Source organism: Mixophyes fleayi, chromosome 6, assembly GCF_038048845.1.
Source record: "Mixophyes fleayi isolate aMixFle1 chromosome 6, aMixFle1.hap1, whole genome shotgun sequence".
NCBI lineage: Eukaryota > Metazoa > Chordata > Amphibia > Anura > Limnodynastidae > Mixophyes > Mixophyes fleayi.
The window spans coordinates 51,835,883-51,856,762 of NC_134407.1; the positions used below are offsets into that span (position 1 = coordinate 51,835,883).

The 20,880-nt window shown below is 40.2% G+C and overlaps 2 protein-coding genes across 37 annotated transcripts in view; both read right to left on the reverse strand.

Moving 5' to 3' along the window:
• Window positions 1-20,880, reverse strand: part of LOC142161173 (sorbin and SH3 domain-containing protein 1-like) — a 283,529-nt gene that overhangs the window by 35,135 nt on the left and 227,514 nt on the right. For 33 of the 36 annotated variants that reach the window (XM_075216482.1, XM_075216484.1, XM_075216500.1 and 30 more), the window contains 3 exons: window positions 19,867-19,959; window positions 15,718-15,755; window positions 3,668-3,837 (listed from right to left, as the gene is read on the reverse strand). In XM_075216482.1, coding sequence (XP_075072583.1) covers window positions 3,668-3,837; window positions 15,718-15,755; window positions 19,867-19,959 — 301 coding nt within the window. The remainder of the gene's footprint in view (window positions 1-3,667; window positions 3,838-15,717; window positions 15,756-19,866; window positions 19,960-20,880) is intronic. The other 3 variants (XM_075216502.1, XM_075216499.1, XM_075216493.1) reach the window with 1 other exon arrangement.
• LOC142161175 (sorbin and SH3 domain-containing protein 1-like) lies at window positions 575-2,812 on the reverse strand. The gene has a single exon (XM_075216520.1). It carries the CDS (start codon window positions 2,777-2,779, stop codon window positions 1,259-1,261), a length of 1,521 nt encoding a protein of 506 aa, XP_075072621.1. The 5' UTR covers window positions 2,780-2,812; the 3' UTR covers window positions 575-1,258.

A 20,880-nucleotide genomic window follows, 5' to 3' on the forward strand; every position in this document is an offset into this window, starting at 1 on the left:
ATTTTTTGCATAAGATACACATTTGCATACTGCGCATAAAAATCCTTATTTATACATCCGTATGTAGACTTTTGTGTATCATTGACTTACGAAGGCAAGCGCAGGCAGCGTACTGTAAAAACATGTTAACGTAAGTGCGACTCAATTAGATACGTCTTGTGGGTACTGGAGGGCTGGTGCAATGAGACTATGACTATCAGCAGCACTATCTAGTCACTTCTGATTGGCTGATAATAGTAATTTTTGGCTAGATAATTCAAGTCCTGATTTCAATGCTCAAGTTCTTTCTTTCAGGAACCAAATTACAGATAATATTTTATCATCTAGGCCCATCCTGCCTAATTTTAAAGTGCAAATTAAAAGTTTAGAGTTGCAGGTGATTTGGAGGAAAATTATTTGCTATTCATGGGCAGCACGGTGGCTAAGTGGTTAGCACTTCTGCCTTACAGCACTGGGTCAATTCCCGACCATGGCCTTATCTGTGAGGAGTTTGTATGTTCTACCTGTGTTTGCGTGGGTTTCCTCCGAGTGCTCCGGTTTCCTCCCACACTCCAAAAACATACTGGTAGGTTAATTGGCTGCTATCGAAATTGACCCTAGTCTGTGTGTGTGTTGGTCTGTGTGTGTATATTAGGGAATTTAGACTGTAAGCCTCAATGGGGCAGGGACTGATGTGAATGAGTTCTCTGTGCAGCGCTGCGGAATTAGTGGCGCTATATAAATAAATGGTGATGATGATGATGATGATATTTTGGCAAAGCCTAAAATTGATTTGGTGCATCTCTAAACAAGAGGCGGGAGGAAATCAGACAAAAAAATATCCTAATTGGCATCAGATGTGGGGTGACTTCAGTTAAACTAGGGCACCTGAAGAAAATGTTTAGGTTACTTCAGAGAGCAACATAACAAGTAGCTGCTATACCTGTCATTGATTTCAATGCATTCCTAAGTGAGACAGCATCATAAGTATGCCATTGAAAATACAGGCGATGCCTAAACTATACATGGCTATTTAATTCTAGCGGTTACTCTGCCAACAGCTAAGTAATATATTTGCCCTGGCAGTGACTTGATGTTTATCTGGAATGGAATTTAATAGGGTGGTTAAGCTGCTTTTTTTTTTTTTACACATTGCACTCTGACTCAAACCCATGTAAATGTCAGCTCAGAAGGAACACAGACGGCAAGCACAGATGTGGATTCAAGAGGAAATGAAGGTGGATGACAGGTAGAGATGGTCTGTCACACAGATGAAGTGTCACATATTGGCAAGATGCAGAAAAACTCCACCTCCTGTGACTGCTCCACCTTCACTCGGCTGACTGTTGTTGTTTGAATCCAAATTGTAACATAAAGGAAATGAGACAATATCTCCATTATTAAGAGGATCAGAACAATGATGTTCTAGATTAGTATTATCATGCTCAAAATTGTTAACGTTTAGACAGCTCAGTCTTTCCACAATTTCAAATGAAGACTGGCGTGTAGGGAGGCAAGGCTTCGCCTCAACGTCATCGGAGGGGTTAAGTTGATCATCTAGTTGTCTTTCTCTGGCTGACTCTACCACGTCGCCATTCTTCTCAGAGGTATCGGGAGACTTTTTGGGGCTGTTCTGTAATGGTTTTTTTAACTTGAAAGGAAGTGGGCTTATAAGATATATATTTCTCTGAAAAATCTGACGTTCACTTTGTGCATCGGATTTCAAATGAGAGTTCTTGGCCATTTTCTGTTCGTGCCTCCGAATAGTTGTGAATCTTGTATAGGAAGCTGGGCAGGAACTCTTGCAGGTGTTCACTTTAGGCTTCTGGGAAAGCTTGACAGTACGGCTACAACTATCACTGGAGGCGTTAGAAAGATGGTCAGTCTCATCTGTGGAGCCAGAAAGACCATCTGGTATTGTCGGTGAGGTCAGTATTGTATCAGTATTGTCACTGAGGTCACAAATCCTCTCTTCCACATTACTTGTAGGGGTGGAGCTTGTGTGCAATGGCAGCTGAACATCTTCGTCTTTATTCATCTTCATTGCAGTTTCTAAAAGAGACTCAGCGGAGCAGGCAGACGATATTCCTGTTCTAGTTAGCGGAGGTGTAGGACAATAGCTCTGTTCGTTAGATATATCTAGAGAAGGCATTGATCTGGACCTCTGTATTAGTTGCTCAAATGCTGTTACGCGGGAAGATACTGTGTGCTTGGGGACATGGTTGGAGCCCTCAAGTCCAAATCTATGACAGGCCCCATGAGTTCCTTCCTTCTCAAAATGGCTAGCAATGTCTCTTACGCTGGAGCAGGATAAGGAGCTGTACAGGGTGGAGCGGTTAATATGGTGCATGTCTCTGTACATCATATTGAATTCTATGCCACCTGTCCGTAAATTGGATGGGAGAGAACATTTAGCGGTGTTCATGCTGTACTCTTGCAGGCTCATGGCGCTGCCCGACTTTACCTTATAATCCTTGCAGGATTTGGCCAGCATATTTTCCACACATCCCCCTGCTTGTCTTATGCACGTTTGTTTGTGTTCAAATGATGCCAAAGGTTCAAGCAGGTTCTCGCAGCTCTGTGCTTTCTGCTGAGACAGCGATGCACTCTGCTTGTACGTGTAGGGGTCCTGACCGGCAACCATAGGTTTGAATCTGGACGGCAGAATTTCAGCTATGCAAGTTTTTGCTGACAAGGAAGATTTCTGCTTATACACACTGCCTAATGAATTGCTATTACATATTCGCTTGTTAACTGAGGAATGTGTAAGTACATGAGCATTCCCACCTGTTGAGTCCATTTGCAAGCATGCAGAATAGAATAAAAGCACTGTGTTAACGTAATATCTATATCATCTGAGGAGTCAGACAAACAAACGCATTGCTCACAATCAAGTAGAAAAATACATGTAAATAAAAGATAACGTACAAGCACCAATAATATTATTATACAACGGTGAATTTCAAACATCTAATGAATTCAACATATGAATATATTGTTTAAACTATATATAAAATACAATATTCTTACTCCTAAAACATATGAACATTTCTGTCTTTTTACGTCAGGTTAATATGAATCTGTACCAGTGACACTTTTTTAGCAGCTCATAAAAATTTATCCCAAAAAAAGTATTTGCTGAGATATTACAATTTATTTCCAAACGTGTAAATATGCTTTTAGAATTTTCCATGAGGAATAACCCCTCCCCCCCTTAAATACCGAAATGTATTCTCAGACACAACACCTGGACAATCCATGTTGCAATGCAAGGGGTGCAGATGCTTTTTATTTTTTCCCATGCAGGAAAATACTGCTGCTTTTGCATGCAACACACAAATACTAAGTAGCTGTATTTTAAATCAGAGATGAGCTAGATATCCCAACCTCCCAACCACATATCTCTCCGCAGAACAGCATGTGTTTGCCAAGGTGCAAAATTGCACTTTGTAGTTGGATTTAACCCTGAAGCTATCTACGGCTCTTAGTGTGTCTGATTATTGTAAGAGATGTGGTGAAGTTGTGTGATCTCACATTCTCTAATGTTAGAAGACAGTCCCCATAGCTCTGTGTGACTATATAGTGTATTAATATATACGTCTCTGTATATCTTAGATATGAGTACACACAAGTGCACAGCAGCAAGAAAAACCTGTTAAGGCCGCAGTGATGTTTCTGGATCAAGTACCTTTATTGGAAGCAGAGCTGGAGGGGCGTCTGTTCAGGCTGCTCAGTCCCTGGAACGGGATATCTCCTCCTTCTAAAACATTCTTGTAGATCTGCCTTTCATTCTCAGACAGTGGAGGCTCTGGCGAGGTCTCGGTCCCTCGGCTGAAGTGGTAGCTAGGTGTATAAGAACTAGGAAAGAAAGAAAACGCCTCTGTCAGACAAGACTTGTTGCCATTCACGCAGTGAGGAAACGTTTGGCAAATCCTATTTTCCTGTTCATTAGTGTTTGTTTAATCGGTTTCATAATCTTGAAAGAATGTGAATGTTTGCAAGGAGTGAGAATAAAGGTGCAGCCCCCCCGCACGTCAAGTGAATTAACAACACAATGAAGTTATATGGGTCAGTGCCTGCGGAACAATTCATTTTAACCCGTTTTACAATGTAAAACCATGTGACAACTTTTTAAGGTGCACTATTAGAAAGGTAATGTGTAAATGTGTCATTTTATTGCTTTTGTTTACATTACAAGCATCTCACACTTTATATATACAGATGTAATACTTGGTGGTCAAGAAACATATAGAAAAAGTCTTGACAATGACTGCAAAAAAAACACATGAGGGAAATTTAGGAAAACAGGTGATGTAACCAATAGCAACCAGAGAGTTTTCATTCTCAAAATGAAATAAGACAACTGAGTGGTTGCTTTGATTTACTGCAACTTTTGTGCATGATATCTATGCATTAGTTTTTAAAAAAGACCCTAATATATGGTTGGTAAAAAATTAGGATTTAAAAATAAATAAGCAGGGAGCATTAACATTACCAGAAATAAAATCGTAATTATCAGACTTAAGAACAATATTTATTTTCTAGGCAGTTTTTATTCCAGCAAACATTATAAACTGATTTTATTCAGAAGGAGGAAGAAGAAACATACCAGGGTAAATAGAACCCCCAGGAAAGCAGGTGAAGATCGGCTAAAAGAAATTGTGTTATAAATGCTAACTGCGGACTGCGGTACTGAAATTAGAGATGCTCAGGCTCGGTTCCCCCGAGAACCGAACATACCCAAACTTAGCAGATCAGAGTACCGAGCCGAGCCGAGCCGGCTTGGTACTTCGCGCTTTTTCGGAATTGAAAACGAGGCAAAACGTCATTGTTACGTCGTCGGATCTCGGGAGTTTTGGATTCTATAAGTACCACCCTCCACCGCGATCCAGCACCATTTCACAGAGGGACACAGAAGGGGTAGCACAGTCTATAGAGCAGTTGGGCAGCAACATAGGTAGAATACAAAGAGGAGGTGTAGCAGTGTTCTTCAAAGTCTATAGTGACATTCAGGAGAGCTCCATTGCTAATTGTCATTGCTGAAATACAAATATTAGGGCTGGCAGGCTTTTCTTCTGACTTTACAGTCAAATTGTACGGTGTTATATAGGTGACACACAAAGAGGAGAGCTCCATTGCAGAATTGCTAATTGTCATTGCTGAAATAGAAATTACAGGGCTGGCTGGCTGGCTTGGTCTAAATCTGCAGTTACATTTTACTGTGCCATAGCTCACTCAGGAACAGGAGAGGTGGCAGGGTTCAGTGCTGAATCAAAAATTGTAATAAGGCTGTCAGTGTTCTTAAAAGTCTCCAGTGACATTCTACTGTGCCATAGCTCATACAGAAACAGGAGGGGTGACATTGTTGTTGTCACTCTCCAGTCTCAATCATGATGATAGTAATCCCTCTACCTCATGAGCTAAAGCTTTTGTTCAAGTGCATAGTGGATTTAAGTCAGGGAAACAAAAATGTAAATAAAAAACTTGTACCTTTTTAATGAAAAACAACAACAAACCTCTCTAATAAAGGTGAAAGTTTACTGTAGAATAACATAAAATTGCGAAGATGCCATTCTACCCAAAATATTACCAAGCATACCAGCATCAGGTAGCTCCATTCTCTTAGCTAGATTTCAGCACCTGATATCTACACTGTCATCATATTCTCCCTCATCATTGTGTACATCTTCCTCAAACAATACTAATTCATCCCCGCTGGAATCCACCATCACAGAAGTCTGTGTACTTTGATATAATTGCCAATAATGGCCTTCCTCATGGAATTTGTAATTCATTTTATGGCAGAACTATCACGATTTTTGGGCAATTCTTTTAGACCAGCCCAAATGTCAAAATGTTGTGCCGACTCATCTTCATCACCACTGGGTGTCTTGGGAAAGCTTAGTTTTTTCCTAGAAGCAGTTGGCAGAGAAACTGAAGGAGGAGACGTCGTTGTGTTATGTACCACTTGAGCTGTCAGCCTGCTGACCAGGAGCTCATTGCATCTCTTGCGATCTGGGACAGTGGGAAATAAAGACATAGCTGGATATTGGACGCAGATCTAATATTAGCATAGTCGCCATGGCGTCTGTGAGTCGCTTTGCGACTGGGTGACAGCTTTCAATCGCCTTGGCGTGGCAGGATGGCTTAAACATACATTTGCAAATGTGTGCAACAAAGACTTTTGCATTTTTATCTACAGTAGAAATGGCAGATCTGTTGCTGGCTATAGCAGTGTGCTGGGGGAAAAAATGTTGTGTGTATGTTCCTTGCAGGATAACCCCACCCTTTCAGCACCTGTTATGGCCTATAAATTGATTTGAGCAGCTTCCACTTTTGTAGCTTTCAATCTTGCTAAGGATTGTTTAACAGTCAATTGTTGTAAACTACTAGTAGTCTTCTTCTTGGTCTGCTTCTTTGTTGAAGATCCAGTCCCAGCAGCAGCAGTGGGCCGAACGCTCAAAGATTCTTCTGAGGAGTCCTGGATAGGGGAGGAGTCATCTCACATTAGCAACTTGGATGCAGGTCTAACTCCGATCACTTGTGAGGATATTGATGATAAAGGTGTTGGGGTACACGTGTAGATTGCAGGTGCTGGGATCTATATGAGAGAAGGGAGGTTGCTAATGCTGGACTGCTTGTTGTTATTTTTTTAGCATAAGTTTCTGATTTTTCACTGATCTTCCATGAACTTGCTTCAAATGGCGTAACATGGATGAGGTTCCCAGATGGTTAAGGTCCCTACCTCTACTGACTGTGGTTTACAAATGGCTAGCCAACTTTGTCAGGATTTGTGTAAAAACAATCCCGCACATAAGAGGTGGATTTTTTGGTCTTATGCCCAGACATGACAATGGCCTTCTTCTTATCACTGGCAAGAACTGCTGCAGTCTTTGTTTGAAAGTGTATGAAAATAATATTGTGACCTGTGAGGTGGTCAAAACTGACTGCAAATGACTTTAAATTAGTGTTATTGAGGTTAAAAATAATGTAGGAACAAAAAATAGCACAATTATGTTATTTTAGCATATTTTAGCAACTTTTCTAAAAAATACAGATCCAAAACCAAAACCACACGAGGGCGATTTTGCCAAAACCAAAACACAAAGCTAATCCAGATCCAAAACCAGTTCACGGGGGTCAGTGAACATCTCTAACTGAAATATGAATTTATTAATGAGAACTTCTTACTGGTGACTTTATTGGTAAATGATGTTACCCACATTTACAACTAGAGCTCTGCTGAGCACGTTTTCCTTCATAAATCACCGCACATGTTACAAAAATGTACATTTGTGAGCCAGATTCCATAAAAAGTGTTGTCATAAAATAGATCTATAAAGGTTCTGAGGGAGTTATGGGCCACAAAACAGCCCTGTAGAGCCACATGCGGACTTTGGGCCTCCAGCTGGACACCTTATGCTAGGAGAACATGGGAAAGTCCTACAGAGTTTGCAAATTTAAGTTTGAGTGAATTATTTCCATAGTACAAATAATGTGCACAACAGCATACAACACTAGCTATAACCTACAGCTGTAGTTGTTCATATTTTCTGAGCTCTACAAGTTAAATATTTATTAAAGATAAGTAGTTTAAAAAATATATGACGTTATAATCATGTTCAGCATATATGACATACCTCCGAACCTTTCAAAAATGGAATCAGCCCCTGATCAATCTAACCATGTACTGATACCCGCAAAATTACACCCACATCACACCCCTTTACAGGGTTCTAGAATCAGCACAGTCCTGCCAGCAGTGAGGTTACCTTGGAGGCATGTTATGCAGAGGGTTCTAATACACTTGGGACTGCACTGCATGGAATGTGCTTACCTGCACCTACACCTGCAGCAAAATGTCCTTTAACCCATCAAAGAGTTCAGTGATCAGATAAAGGGATGAGACCAAAGGCCAAGAGCTTTAACACAGATCACAGAGGTGATTTCTAATATCCTTAATAACGTGCATTATTCCATGTAATACTTGTCTTCCTTATGACCACCTAGGTGATTACATCAGAACCCACCATTTATACAATGATATTTGTGTATTATTTTCAAATAATATACAAGTGATATTAATATGTTTATAAACTCCTGTAAATAATCTGTATAAACAGTGAGTTCTGGTGTCATCACCTCAGTGTTCATTAGGAAAACGTATGTAATAGAAGGAATGAAGTATGAAGTATTATGGATAGGAGAGGTCACCTCGGAGCATGTTATATTTATATGGTTAAGGGACTCCTCACCATTTCTGGTATGGGGATACATTATCCCATGTATGTATGTATGTATGTATGTATGTATGTATGTATGTGGGATGCTAAATATTAGCTTGTTACAACTGAGCAAAAAGTATGAAGATGTTCTGACAGCCAGGAATAATTTTTTGCCTAATGTTTAATCCTCAAAGTTGTCATTAAGCATTTAAGATACTGTACACTTAATAACACACAGTATTTGTCTTTAACCATTACCACCACACAGACCTATTGATGCTTACGCATTAGGTACTGAAAGGAGACATTTTACTTTCAGAGAAGGCAGATACTGGTCTAGTTCAGCAAGGAATCTGGACCTTAATCCAGTCCCACCTATATAGGTAATCCTTAACACGATACTTATATTCATGGATATGTAATAACATTTTGTCCCGTTGTGGCGCTATTTGCTAAGCATTTGTATCTTCAGAAAATGATCATATTTTAACAAAGAGATATTTAGGATTTGCACCTTTTCATGGTCCTAAGGACAAAACCACTGTTACCGAGGTTACTTGTTTAGAAGGCGCAGAGCTAGAACATAACTGATGCTGTGTATGGGTTTCTTGCACATGTAGACCTAGGGCAGTCTTGGAGGTACTATAGGTAATAATTTAGAGACAGTTAGCTCTAGGGTTACATGGTTGCCAACATTTTTAAATAATTTCAAGGGAAACTGCAACTGAAGCTTGTAACATATGGTACAGACTAGGTGGTGTATAGAGATCTATCATCTACATCATGCTATGATTACTGGCCTGGTTATAATGTGATCTCCTCTTCAGAAGCATAGATAGAAACTATGGACAGAGAGTATTGAATCCAACAAAAATAATGAGAGAATCCATACTGTGCAGTTTGTCGGCACTGATAAACAGGGATATTTCCAGGGATCAAAGTTTTCAGACTTCTTCAAAGTATGGGACTGTCCCTGAAGAGTATGGACAGTTATCAACTATGTGGTTAGGACTTATATTGTATGATCAGTTAGGTCAAGAGGCCTTCATCCTTCAAATAGCTTTATTAATTTGTGACCTCCTGCAACTTTGACTAATTAATTGTTTTTATTTGGTTTTCTCCTAATCTGCCATATCTTCATATGAGCAGGCAAAGTTTCATAGCTCAAAGTTGAATCCACCGGATTACACTAGATCAGAGGCAGATTCAGGGGGCACCCCAGCATCTAGCCCATGCCACAGGAGAAAGTTAGTAGTTTCACTTTTAAATGCATGAGGCTAATCTGACTGCACAGACGACTCTGAGCATGGTCAGAGCCTTCCTGAGGAGATGTCAGGCAGCCCACAATGCAGTGCTCAGAGAGGTGTCCTCATTTCCTGACTGAGCAGCAAGAAGCACGCAGCACAGTGGCACAAATGCTGTCCCAACTACAGGGCAATGAGAGAGGCGTGGAGGGTGGCAATGAGAAAAAAAAAAAAAGAGGGGGGGACGGGACGATGAGAGAGGTGCAAGGGGGGGGCCACGATGAGAGAGGTACAAGGGGGGGCCACGATGAGAGAGGTACAAGGGGGGGGGCGATGAGAGAGGTACAAGGGGGGGCGATGAGAGAGGTACAAGGGGGGCGATGAGAGAGGTACAAGGGGGGCGATGAGAGAAGTACACGGGGGGTGGGGCGATGAGAGAGGTACAAGGGGGGGCGATGAGAGAGTTACAAGGGGGGGGGGCGATGAGAGAGTTAAAAGGGGGGGCGATGAGAGAGTTAAAAGGGGGGGCGATGAGAGAGGTACAAGGGGGGGGGCGATGAGAGAGGTACAAGGGGGGGGCGATGAGAGAGGTACAAGGGAGGGGGCACGATGAGAGAGGTACAAGGGGGGGGGCGATGAGAGAGGTACAAGGGGGGGGCACGATGAGAGAGGTACAAGGGGGGGCACGATGAGAGAGGTACAAGGGGGGGCGATGAGAGAGGTACAAGGGGGGGCGATGAGAGAGGTACAAAGGGGGGCGATGAGAGGTACAAGGGGGGGCGATAAGGGAGGTATAAGAATGGGGACTGCAATGAGAGAGGTACAAGAATTGGGACAGCAATGAGAGAGGTACAAGAATGGGGTCAGCAATGAGAGAGGTACAAGAATGGGGTCAGCAATGAGAGAGGTACAAGAATGGGGTCAGCAATGAGAGAGGTACAAGAATGGGGGCAGCAATGAGAGAGGTACAAGAATGGGGGCAGCAATGAGGGAGGTACAAGAATGGGGGCAGCAATGAGGGAGGTACAAGAATGGGGGCAGCAATGAGAGAGGTACAAGAATGGGGGCAGCAATGAGAGAGATACAAGAATGGGGGCAGCAATGAGAGAGATACAAGAATGGGTGTAGCAATGAGAGAGATACAAGAATGGGGGCAGCAATGAGAGAGATACAAGAATGGGGGCAGCAATGAGAGAGATACAAGAATGGGGGCAGCAATGAGAGAAGTACAAGAATGGGGGCAGCAATGAGAGAGGTACAAGAATGGGGGCAGCAATGAGAGAGGTACAAGAATGGGTGTAGCAATGAGAGAGATACAAGAATGGGTGTAGCAATGAGAGAGATACAAGAATGGGTGTAGCAATCAGAGAGATACAAGAATGGGTGTAGCAATCAGAGAGATACAAGAATGGGGGCAGCAATGAGAGAGATACAAGAATGGGGGCAGCAATGAGAGAAGTACAAGAATGGGGGCAGCAATGAGAGAGGTACAAGAATGGGGGCAGCAATGAGAGAGATACAAGAATGGGGGCAGCAATGAGAGAAGTACAAGAATGGGGGCAGCAATGAGAGAGGTACAAGAATGGGGGCAGCAATGAGAGAGATACAAGAATGGGGGCAGCAATGAGAGAGATACAAGAATGGGTGTAGCAATGAGAGAGATACAAGAATGGGTGTAGCAATCAGAGAGATACAAGAATGGGGGCAGCAATGAGAGAGATACAAGAATGGGGGCAGCAATGAGAGAAGTACAAGAATGGGGGCAGCAATGAGAGAGGTACAAGAATGGGGGCAGCAATGAGAGAGATACAAGAATGGGGGCAGCAATGAGAGAAGTACAAGAATGGGGGCAGCAATGAGAGAGATACAGGAATGGGGGCAGCAATGAGAGAGGTACAAGAATGGGGGCAGCAATGAGAGAGGTACAAGAATGGGGGCAGCAATGAGAGAGGTACAAGAATGGGGGCAGCAATGAGAGAGGTACAAGAATGGGGGCAGCAATGAGAGAGGTACAAAAATGGGTGTAGCAATGAGAGAGGTACAAGAATGAGGGTGAAAATGGAGCTCTGGGACCCAAAAGCCTTAATCCAGCACTGTATTCAATGTAGAAAGCAAAGCAGAGTTGTGTAGTACTTCCTGGGGCAACATAAATAAATAATGCTCATATAAAGGCAGAAATTCACAGAAGAACGCAAAGAAAAATCTTCCCTATTTAAATTACCTCAGTGCAGTACTGAGTGGTTTCATAAGCCCTTTAAATGGGCAGCAAAGTGATGAATGAAATGCAAAGAAAATACTTTCCTTGCCTAGATAAAAAATGTAAAAAATGTGTGGGTAGATTAGTATGCTGTATCATATATGTAGCATATCGTGTTTGTTTCTATACATACTATATATGGAGTATAAGCATTGTTTGCAATAAGGTATGTTGTTCAAACACATGCATGTGGATTTTATGTCGGCCCTTATAGCCTTAAATACATAAAAATGGTTTGAATACATGCATGAATTTTAATTTATTTAATGAATTGAAATCTGGCTGGGGGAGTGGGATATTTTTTTCCAGAAATATGGCAGCATCCACTGAGCAACTAATACATGTTTGTATTGTACAGAGCTCTTCTGATAACCAGGAAAAACAAAATAAAGGCAGAACAGTTCAGCCTCGACTATAAGATACATACAAAGTAGTTCAAACATTCTAATAAAGTAATGTACAAAGCTCTATGTGGCTCCCCAGTTAGTTTGAAACTACAAGTTCCAGCATGCTCTGTTGTATTTGCTTTCAAAGGCCGCTTCAACTATGCTCTAGTCACGCTTTATAGATCTTGTTAATGTTGTCAAAATGACTTCATGCTGCCAAACCCACACACATTCCAGAGTCTACAGTCATTTTATGAATCAGTAACATGCTGTGTAACATTAGCTTAAAACACGCTTACACATCACATATAAGCACAGCAGATATTATTAGCTGAGAGTGACCCACACCCAGATTACAATTAAACAAAAACAGTTCAATAATATATCTATGTTTTTCAGGCATTCTTTAATAAATCACAGAAATCACCAAATGTTCTCCCTGAGTGCACCATTGATACCCCATTCATACTGCACCAAAAACCCGTGTTTTTGCAGAGGCACGCTGAAAAACCCGGGTCTTGGTGCAGTATGAATAGTCCAACCACAAAATCCCGGGACTTAGACCCGGGATTTTGCGAGGGGTAATTCCCGTGTTGGACCCAGCTCGCCTGCAGTATGAATGGTGCAACCCGTGTAATTTCCGGGTCTCACCATTCATACTGTAAAAAAAATAAATTGTGAGGTTAAAAAAAAGATTTTAATTAATAAAAAATACATAAGAAATGTTTACTTAACTTATTTTCAGCCAGCGGTGTTTCCGGTGCGTTGCCGGCTGTCAGGGGGACCTCTGGGTACTAAAATGACGTAATTTCTAATGGACTAGAAATGACGTCATTTTAGTACCCAGAGGTCCCCCTGACAGCCGGCAACGCACCGGAGACACCGCTGGCTGAAAAAAAGTTAAGTAAACATTTCTTATGTATTTTTTTTTAATTAAAATCTTTTTTAACCCTTTTTTTTTTCCTAAAACCCGGGTCGGGCAGGTGCAGTATGAACCCGCCCGACCCGGGAATCTTGTTATCTATACTGCCCTGTGCCCCGGCAATATCCCGGGTTAACAACCCGGGATATTGCCAGGGCGGCAGTATGAAAGTGGTATTAGTAAGTAGAGAGAGAGAGAACACATTATATAAAATAAACAGAATGTTATCACAGTTATAACTCTTATTTATGTTAATGTTATCTTCATAAATAGCATGCAACAAACTCACACATTAATCAATACGTGGCTTCAACAAGCAAATAAATACCCAATTGGTTTTATTAGGGGACAATAAATACATAAGATTCTGTAGGGTGAACCAAGGACAGAAGGAAGAATGACTTGAGAAGGAATCTGTCATTTACATAAGATGGAGGTGTCCTATTTGTGGGCTTAACTAATATTCATGAGAATGCAGCTGGTCAATTCACTAGGAACTAGTGACCACACTGAGGCACGAGGAGGTTTGTGCCTCATGTACCATCACAAATTCATCATGAAATGATAGGCTCAGTAGTTGTGTAGCTGCCAACACCGTGTATAGGTGATGGATGTACTTTAACAAAAGGGAACATATGTAATTAATAAGAGTGCTTTAAAGGATCACTAAACCCCGGAATTGAAATTTCAGATATAAACATTGATGGTAATATACACTGTTTAGTGTTAACCCCATAGAGTGGGTAGTTAATATTTTTTAACAGAGCTCCAGTGATCTATCACAGATGCTGAAACCTCTCCCACATCTTTAGGACAGTGTCGTACATAATACAGATCGGAAAATATGAGACTGGAATGATGTGAGCTGCTATGACATCACAACCCCTACCCCTGTGTATTAATCAGCCAACCCACACAATGCATTTGTGCAAGCCTGACAGTCACTACGGATGGTCATTTACAGCTGGAGACATTTGTCCTTAAAAAGTACACATAAAATGCATGCTGCATTTACATAGTTATTTTGAGTTGCACATCAAGATTCGCCCAAGTCAAAATAGGATTGCTAACAGTATGGAAATACATTTAAAGTGCATCAACATACACTTTAAGCATATCATTATTCTGCCACATGCGACTTGGTGATCATGACAGGTGTTTCTACATTTTAAAAATAATGAAAAAACGGTGTGCCTCCTTGTCTGTCCCGCACGGGGTTGAATTCCCTAGTGGAACTGGGCCTGCAAAATAAATGCGGCTCCCATCCTATCGGTGAAGATAGCACTGGGGATCCTCCCAACGCCCCTGGTTGGTGGGTGTGGGTAATAGTAGAAGTAAAAAATAAATAAATAGCATATATGGCACTACTAGCAGCAATAAACTGCTCGGGTATGTTGGGTAAAGTTACAAGTGACAGCATACCCATGGCTGCCAGACCATACTGGCAACATTATTACCCAAATACCCACCGGCCAGGTGTGTTGGTAGGAGACCCAGTGCCATCAGCACAGGGCTGTTTTTTCTTACATGTGCGTGTGTAGGGGAAGGGGGGGGGGGGGCTGGGGTTGGCAGCTTTTATTTTTTTGCAGTCTCATGCTGGACAGGCTGGGGATGGCTGGGGGACCCCATGTTGTGCGTTTCCCTGTTATAGTGGGATCAGCCCGAGCGGGAGGGAGCATGCTTTTCTCCATCTTGTATTCATTATTTTCTATACACTACAAAGGTCTGTGCTCACCTTTGCTCCAGTGTGAGCAGGTAACAGCACACCTCCTGCAGGTGCCTCTGCGGCTGCCTCTAATTATACAGCAACAGACTGTTACGGTATTCGGCCTATGCTTGCATGCTGCTTCCCTCACCCCGGTCCACCTCTCCAGGCGTAAGGGGACACAAATTAAGATACACAACAATCTTACTTCAGACTTATGAATACACATTTAGTTTGCGCATATACAGTAGGAAAATGCATATTTTGTGCAAGAATAAAAACAGACTTGCGCCAGGCCCTATGGAGCCTATATGTCCAATCTGCTACAGGAGAACCACCATCGTCCTACTTAGCTCAGGTATACACAGCCATTGATACACAAGAAGGCCAAATAGTGGTTTAAAAAAAATGGCAATCTAATAATAATGATGGCAATAAAATAACTAATGTGCACTGGTTGATATAGATAGCTGCTATTGATGATGTTGTAGGTATCCATAGAGGGATGATACATATAACAGGAGATGGAGATGATATATATAGCAGGGGAGGAGGTGATGAATAAATATATATATAAGGAATGGTCTCTGTATCCTGATTTTTATTTCCAAACCATTGATTTTCACTAATTACGAACATTTCAAGGAGCACAGATTCCATACAATGGAGAGTTTGAGCCAGCAAAAAAGTCTTCTTGTCAATAATTCATATAAACCTAAAAGCAAACACTGAGACTAAGAAAGCCATTGTATGCCACACATATGAAAACAACAGGAGGCTTCATTAAAATACTGAAGTATGTGCTAAATATGCATGACCTAGTTAAGGCATTTAAATGTTACAGTCGTTGCTGAAATAGATTAAACTGTCTTCTCTGGAAGTAAAAGTCTTGCATAATAACCATAATAAAACATAAAATGAAATGCATCCTCACTTGGCAAGCTCTACGTATTTGTTATGTGCACACAAACAAACAAGCATGAGAAGAATGAAACTTACTAGGATGGCAGATCGTCTGAGCGGCTCACAGCTGCGTTCTGCAAGAATCCAAGAAAAGAAGTGATTGACATTGAGAACAATCAGACAATATCCCACCAACATTTGGCCACTGTACCTCCATGACTACGTGAAAACATTAGCCACCACGATGTGCGCTCATGTCTAAAGAGAGCCAGAATTGAGAGCAGTCACAGCGCCAGGTTCCTTAATGACTAGCCTCTTTTTATGTCTGTGAATGAGTCACTGCCTACAAAGTAGCAGCACAGACAGATAAGCAGCTGGTGTAAGAATAGCAAGCCTGTAATTGTTTTCAAACACACTTCCTACTGGAGAGGTGCAATCACACATAAGTGTAAAACTCATCAAGAAAGCCTACGCCTAATTAGAAATATAAAATAAAATCCCTTAGTAATTCAAATGTCAAAGGATCCTTCCATCTACCCTAGTTACAGTCCCAGAATCTAACCAAATTGTCCTCATTTTTTAAATTGAGCAAAATTAGAAAGACTGGTATAAGTGCAATGGTTTCTCATAATGCATAGTTTTAATGTACAGTCAAATCCTATGAATGTAAAATAATTGTGTGCTTACACTGTACATACTAGAATGATAATTCAATGATAAGTGTATATAACTGGTCAATTTATAGATATTAAATTGTGACGTAATGAAACCACTATATTTTAGTGCTATATGTAGTTATAATATATCACATTTTCAATTGAACCACTAACTATAGTACAGTGACACCAATGGTGCACACAAAACGGTCTTGCTATTAAAATATGATTATTAAAATATATGGAGCAAAATGAAGTACTATTGGCATTATACAAGGGTGTTATTACATTCAGATCTAAAATATAATCAAAATGGGATTTAGTCTTTTTAAATAGAATTGAAATGTTATTTTATATACATATGCTACAGTTTATTTTATTAGATGATGATCTTCCTCTCTTCACTATATTCAGATCATCCAGAACTTAACACTAGATTTACTACTGCAGCTACCTGTGCTGAAGTAATTGGTGTTAAATAAAGCATCAATTGATTAATTCAGCAGAGGGAACTGCAATAGTAATTTAAGTGGAAACGTGAGTGCAGGGCATTATGTCAAGGGTTATGTTGGAGAGTCTGTATTCTAAGTGGGAATTCAATTCTCTGCGATGTCCAGCTGTGCACATTACCACTTAGTACTGTAAGGAATCTCCGCTAATTTTCCTGAATCCCCCACTAAGACCCAGTCTATACACAGGGGTATTCAATACTGCTGATTAGAGATAGGATTTCAGGATCATAGTTAACAGAAGTTATCACACCTGTAGGCTGTTAGGTGGTAACGCAACATAAAGAATACTATATATTTCTACAGTTATACACTATAGGATTGAGTTGTCCATCACACCGAAATAGGAGTACAGACATTTTGAGTGTGATTTTGTAACAAATATGTCTACAGGACCCCACAGCAGCCGATTTGCTGTAAGTAGTCAAACTTGCACTAGACTGATTTAAGTTAGTTGCAAAGTATTAGCTATGGGCTATTTCACAACGCACCAATGTTAGCAAGTCCCCACACCCAGTACCAAACCGTGCCACTATTCCCAAATAATTGTTGTTACCGGTATTTTGATTAGATGTGATGTCATATCAAGAATACTGATATTTATCAATGCAAGGAAGAAAATTTGTTCTGTACACACAGACAAAATATGGATTCCATGGTACTTTTTAAGTTTAGTTTAATAGATAGTAAGATTTGTTCATACATTTGGCTACATTTTACACACAAATTTAACATTTAAAGTAGTTGGTGTATGTAATGTAATGTAAAATGAAAAGGGTCTTACACAAGAGACAGCGAGGAACGCGATTGGAAAGATTAAAGCCGCAGGTTTCCGAATACCGGCCAATAACCAAATCAGACAGATCAGGTCTGTGTTGGTTCCCATGCAGTTTGGTATGTAGATAACTGCACACAGATGCCAATGTGGTCATCTGGCTAACTGGATTTTCAGATGTAAATTTTTTCCAATTTAATCATCAAGACCCCATCATTTAAGGTCACACAGACAATCAAATTGGACAATCCCATCACTGTGGCCAACTTATTCGAAAAGTGAACAAAATTGCAGCATCAATACAAGTCGGGATGACAAAGTGCACAACAGAAGCATTTCTCAATATATATATATATGAGGCAAATCTTTATGAAGTAGTACATGACACATATTCACATCTCTGGATGGCAATTACAGAAGCAATGTACTGATCAGCCAAAGCCTTGCAAGCAAAGACAAGCAAACAGCAGAGCAACAAGACACAACACATTTCAACGGATACACAATATACAATTGAGGTGCATCTTGTAGAACCAACATGCAGGAATAAATATTTAATCAGAGGGAGGCATGTAAGCACTGGCTCAGTGTAGTTCAGGACAGGATTATCATACAATTGTAAAGGAAGATAATTGGGAGTTAAGGGCTCCCCTTATTTGTTAGCGTCCATGCTAATATAGAAAAAACGCTCTGACATATTTTCTTAATTGATTTTCTCGGATTGCAGGAATAACTTCTGCAATGATGCTGAATCTAAGAGATCGGCATGTCACACATATATTGTTACAGTGTTGTACACACTATAAAAGGGACAGCTGTAAACAACACTTATATGTCGTTTGTTACAGTTTTTAAGATTGCACCAATAAGGCTTTATCCCTGTCAATAAAATTGGTCTTTATATTGACCATCTGCACTGCACTTTTATTTATTCTCAGCCTGTATTATTACTCTCCAAGTGATGTTTTATTATTAGTAAATATTATGTGCTAACAATTTAGAACAAAATATTTTTAATAGTAAACTCTTGCGACCAGATGAGTAACAGACGTGACCTGCTGGCAGAAACGTGTGTTCCTAGAAACTGTATTTGTTTATTGACGCTATATCATAGATACAAACCAGCTATATTGTTTTATTATTGAATGTAAATAAAGGTACAATATATTGTATTACTAATGTAGCAGTGGGTATGCACAGATATAATGTGTGTACTGTACACTTTTTAGATGGTACCCTTTAAAATCAATGCGACCATCACTAACTACTTGTAAATGCATCAAAGTGCTGTCCGACACGCTCTCTGGTTTGTCTGTATATTGCCATGAGATGAAACCTATTAAATGATGTCATATAGATGCATACATAGTAGGTCACAAGGAAGCTACAGAAATAAAGGGCACATCCGGCAAGTCAGCCCTGGGATAGCATTAATGTGTAGCTTAGTTGCCATCCTGCAAGTCTTATAATCAGCATCTTGGTCTATGTATTTGTTTCTTACAAGAATAGGACTTGCTTTTCCAGTTTAGAATCATGTTATTTGGTATTATTGTGAAGTATATGACTGATATTAGGACTGGTATCTCTATGCAATAAACAGCTGGCAATGGGGGCAGAGTGCCCTCTGCCCAGGGTGCCCTCTGCCCACATTAATCAGGGCAAATCCTAATATTTCTAGCCTGAAAACAGCTATAAAAGTATTTCCTTTTTACCAAAGTATTCACTTTATATAGAAATAAGTATACAGCTTTACAACAAAACTATGAGAAACCTATATATTGTCTTCTTAATTATTACTGTAATGGCAACTAAATGTCAAATATTGGAGGCTGGCTTTGTACACCAACCAAATTTAACAAACTTTATTGTTAAAATGTGCATACTTTGCTGTACTTGTATAGTGGGTGTGGGTCAGTGTCTCTAGATATAATAATCTTACATTAGTGGAGAACGTGATTAGTCATTTAAATCCTAAAAGTCTCTTGTGTTTTAAGGGGAAATGGTTCTACATGAGAATGCACCTTCATATGTCCTGACAGCCAGGACTGAGATCATATGAGATCATGCCAGCCAGATGTTACAATTCTCTATAGTCAGACATGCACAGCCGGAATCCTACAAGTACTTGGAACGTACATCACAGCGGAAGTAGAATACTACATATAGCAAAGTGGAACACGTTACATGGTCATTCCACAGGCCAGGTTGCAGTTGGGATTAGTGATGTTATGAGATAAGCTTTTCTTCATTCCCAAACTTGCAGCAATATTTAGGCAAATTAACAGTAGAAAAATAACTTTCATACCATTTTATCAGAAGCTTTATAACACTTGTCCATTCTCTCTAAATCTGCCTCTAACTCAGACTCGTACTGATAGAGGTCTTTCTCTAGCTCAGTCTAGTTGAAGAAGAACAAGACAATAAGGAAAATATTACAGTGACAGATGTCTACAGTGGTTGTTACAGGAGACAGATTAAAACAATATACAAAATAACAGTTAATTTCTGAAAACAGAGTACAAATTTGCTAACTTAACTTGTACAGTCGATGACGGCACTTTGATTATTGCAAAAAGCTGAGCGTTGATATAAAATTAGATACCTGTGTTAATATGAACTTACACTGCATTATAAAGACAAGCTTTCAGGAACCCAATTATATTACTTAAGTGGTAAGAGTGGAGCTGTCAAACACTTAACGCTCCATCAGTCAAGCGATTTTCATGCAACAATATTTTACACAGCGATATCTTGTCAGATGGATGTTTTAAAATTTGAGACAAAAATTTTGATGGTGTCAAATCAATAAGATTTCAAGTTGACGCCCATTGTCACAGAATGTTACAGCAGATGCACAGCACTAAAATTTATGACACAAGGCTCTCCAGCTGTTGTGGAACTACAAGTGCCAGAATGCCCTGTTGCATGTTGGGCTCATAGTTCACAATAGCTGGAGAGTCAGTTTCTCTCCCCTGCACTAAAATGCTTCCTATATCACTAAATCACTCATCTGACAGAGGGTTAACAATTAACTCAGTTGGTGCAACATAAATGATCACCAGACACTGCTGCCATTCTTTTTACAGTAATACAATTGTTCTCACGCAGCTTAAACTATTTCATCTACATTTTGATCATGTATTTGAGGAGCGAGAAAAATAAAATGCAGACATCTCATTATTAAGCAATCCGAAGGATCTTGATATACATTTATATCACTAATGATATTACTGGTGGTATACCATTGTGTCTATTTTTACTATTTTTAGCTCCCTACAAATAATTAAGAGTGGAGTCATTCTTTTACCCCTCATAATTG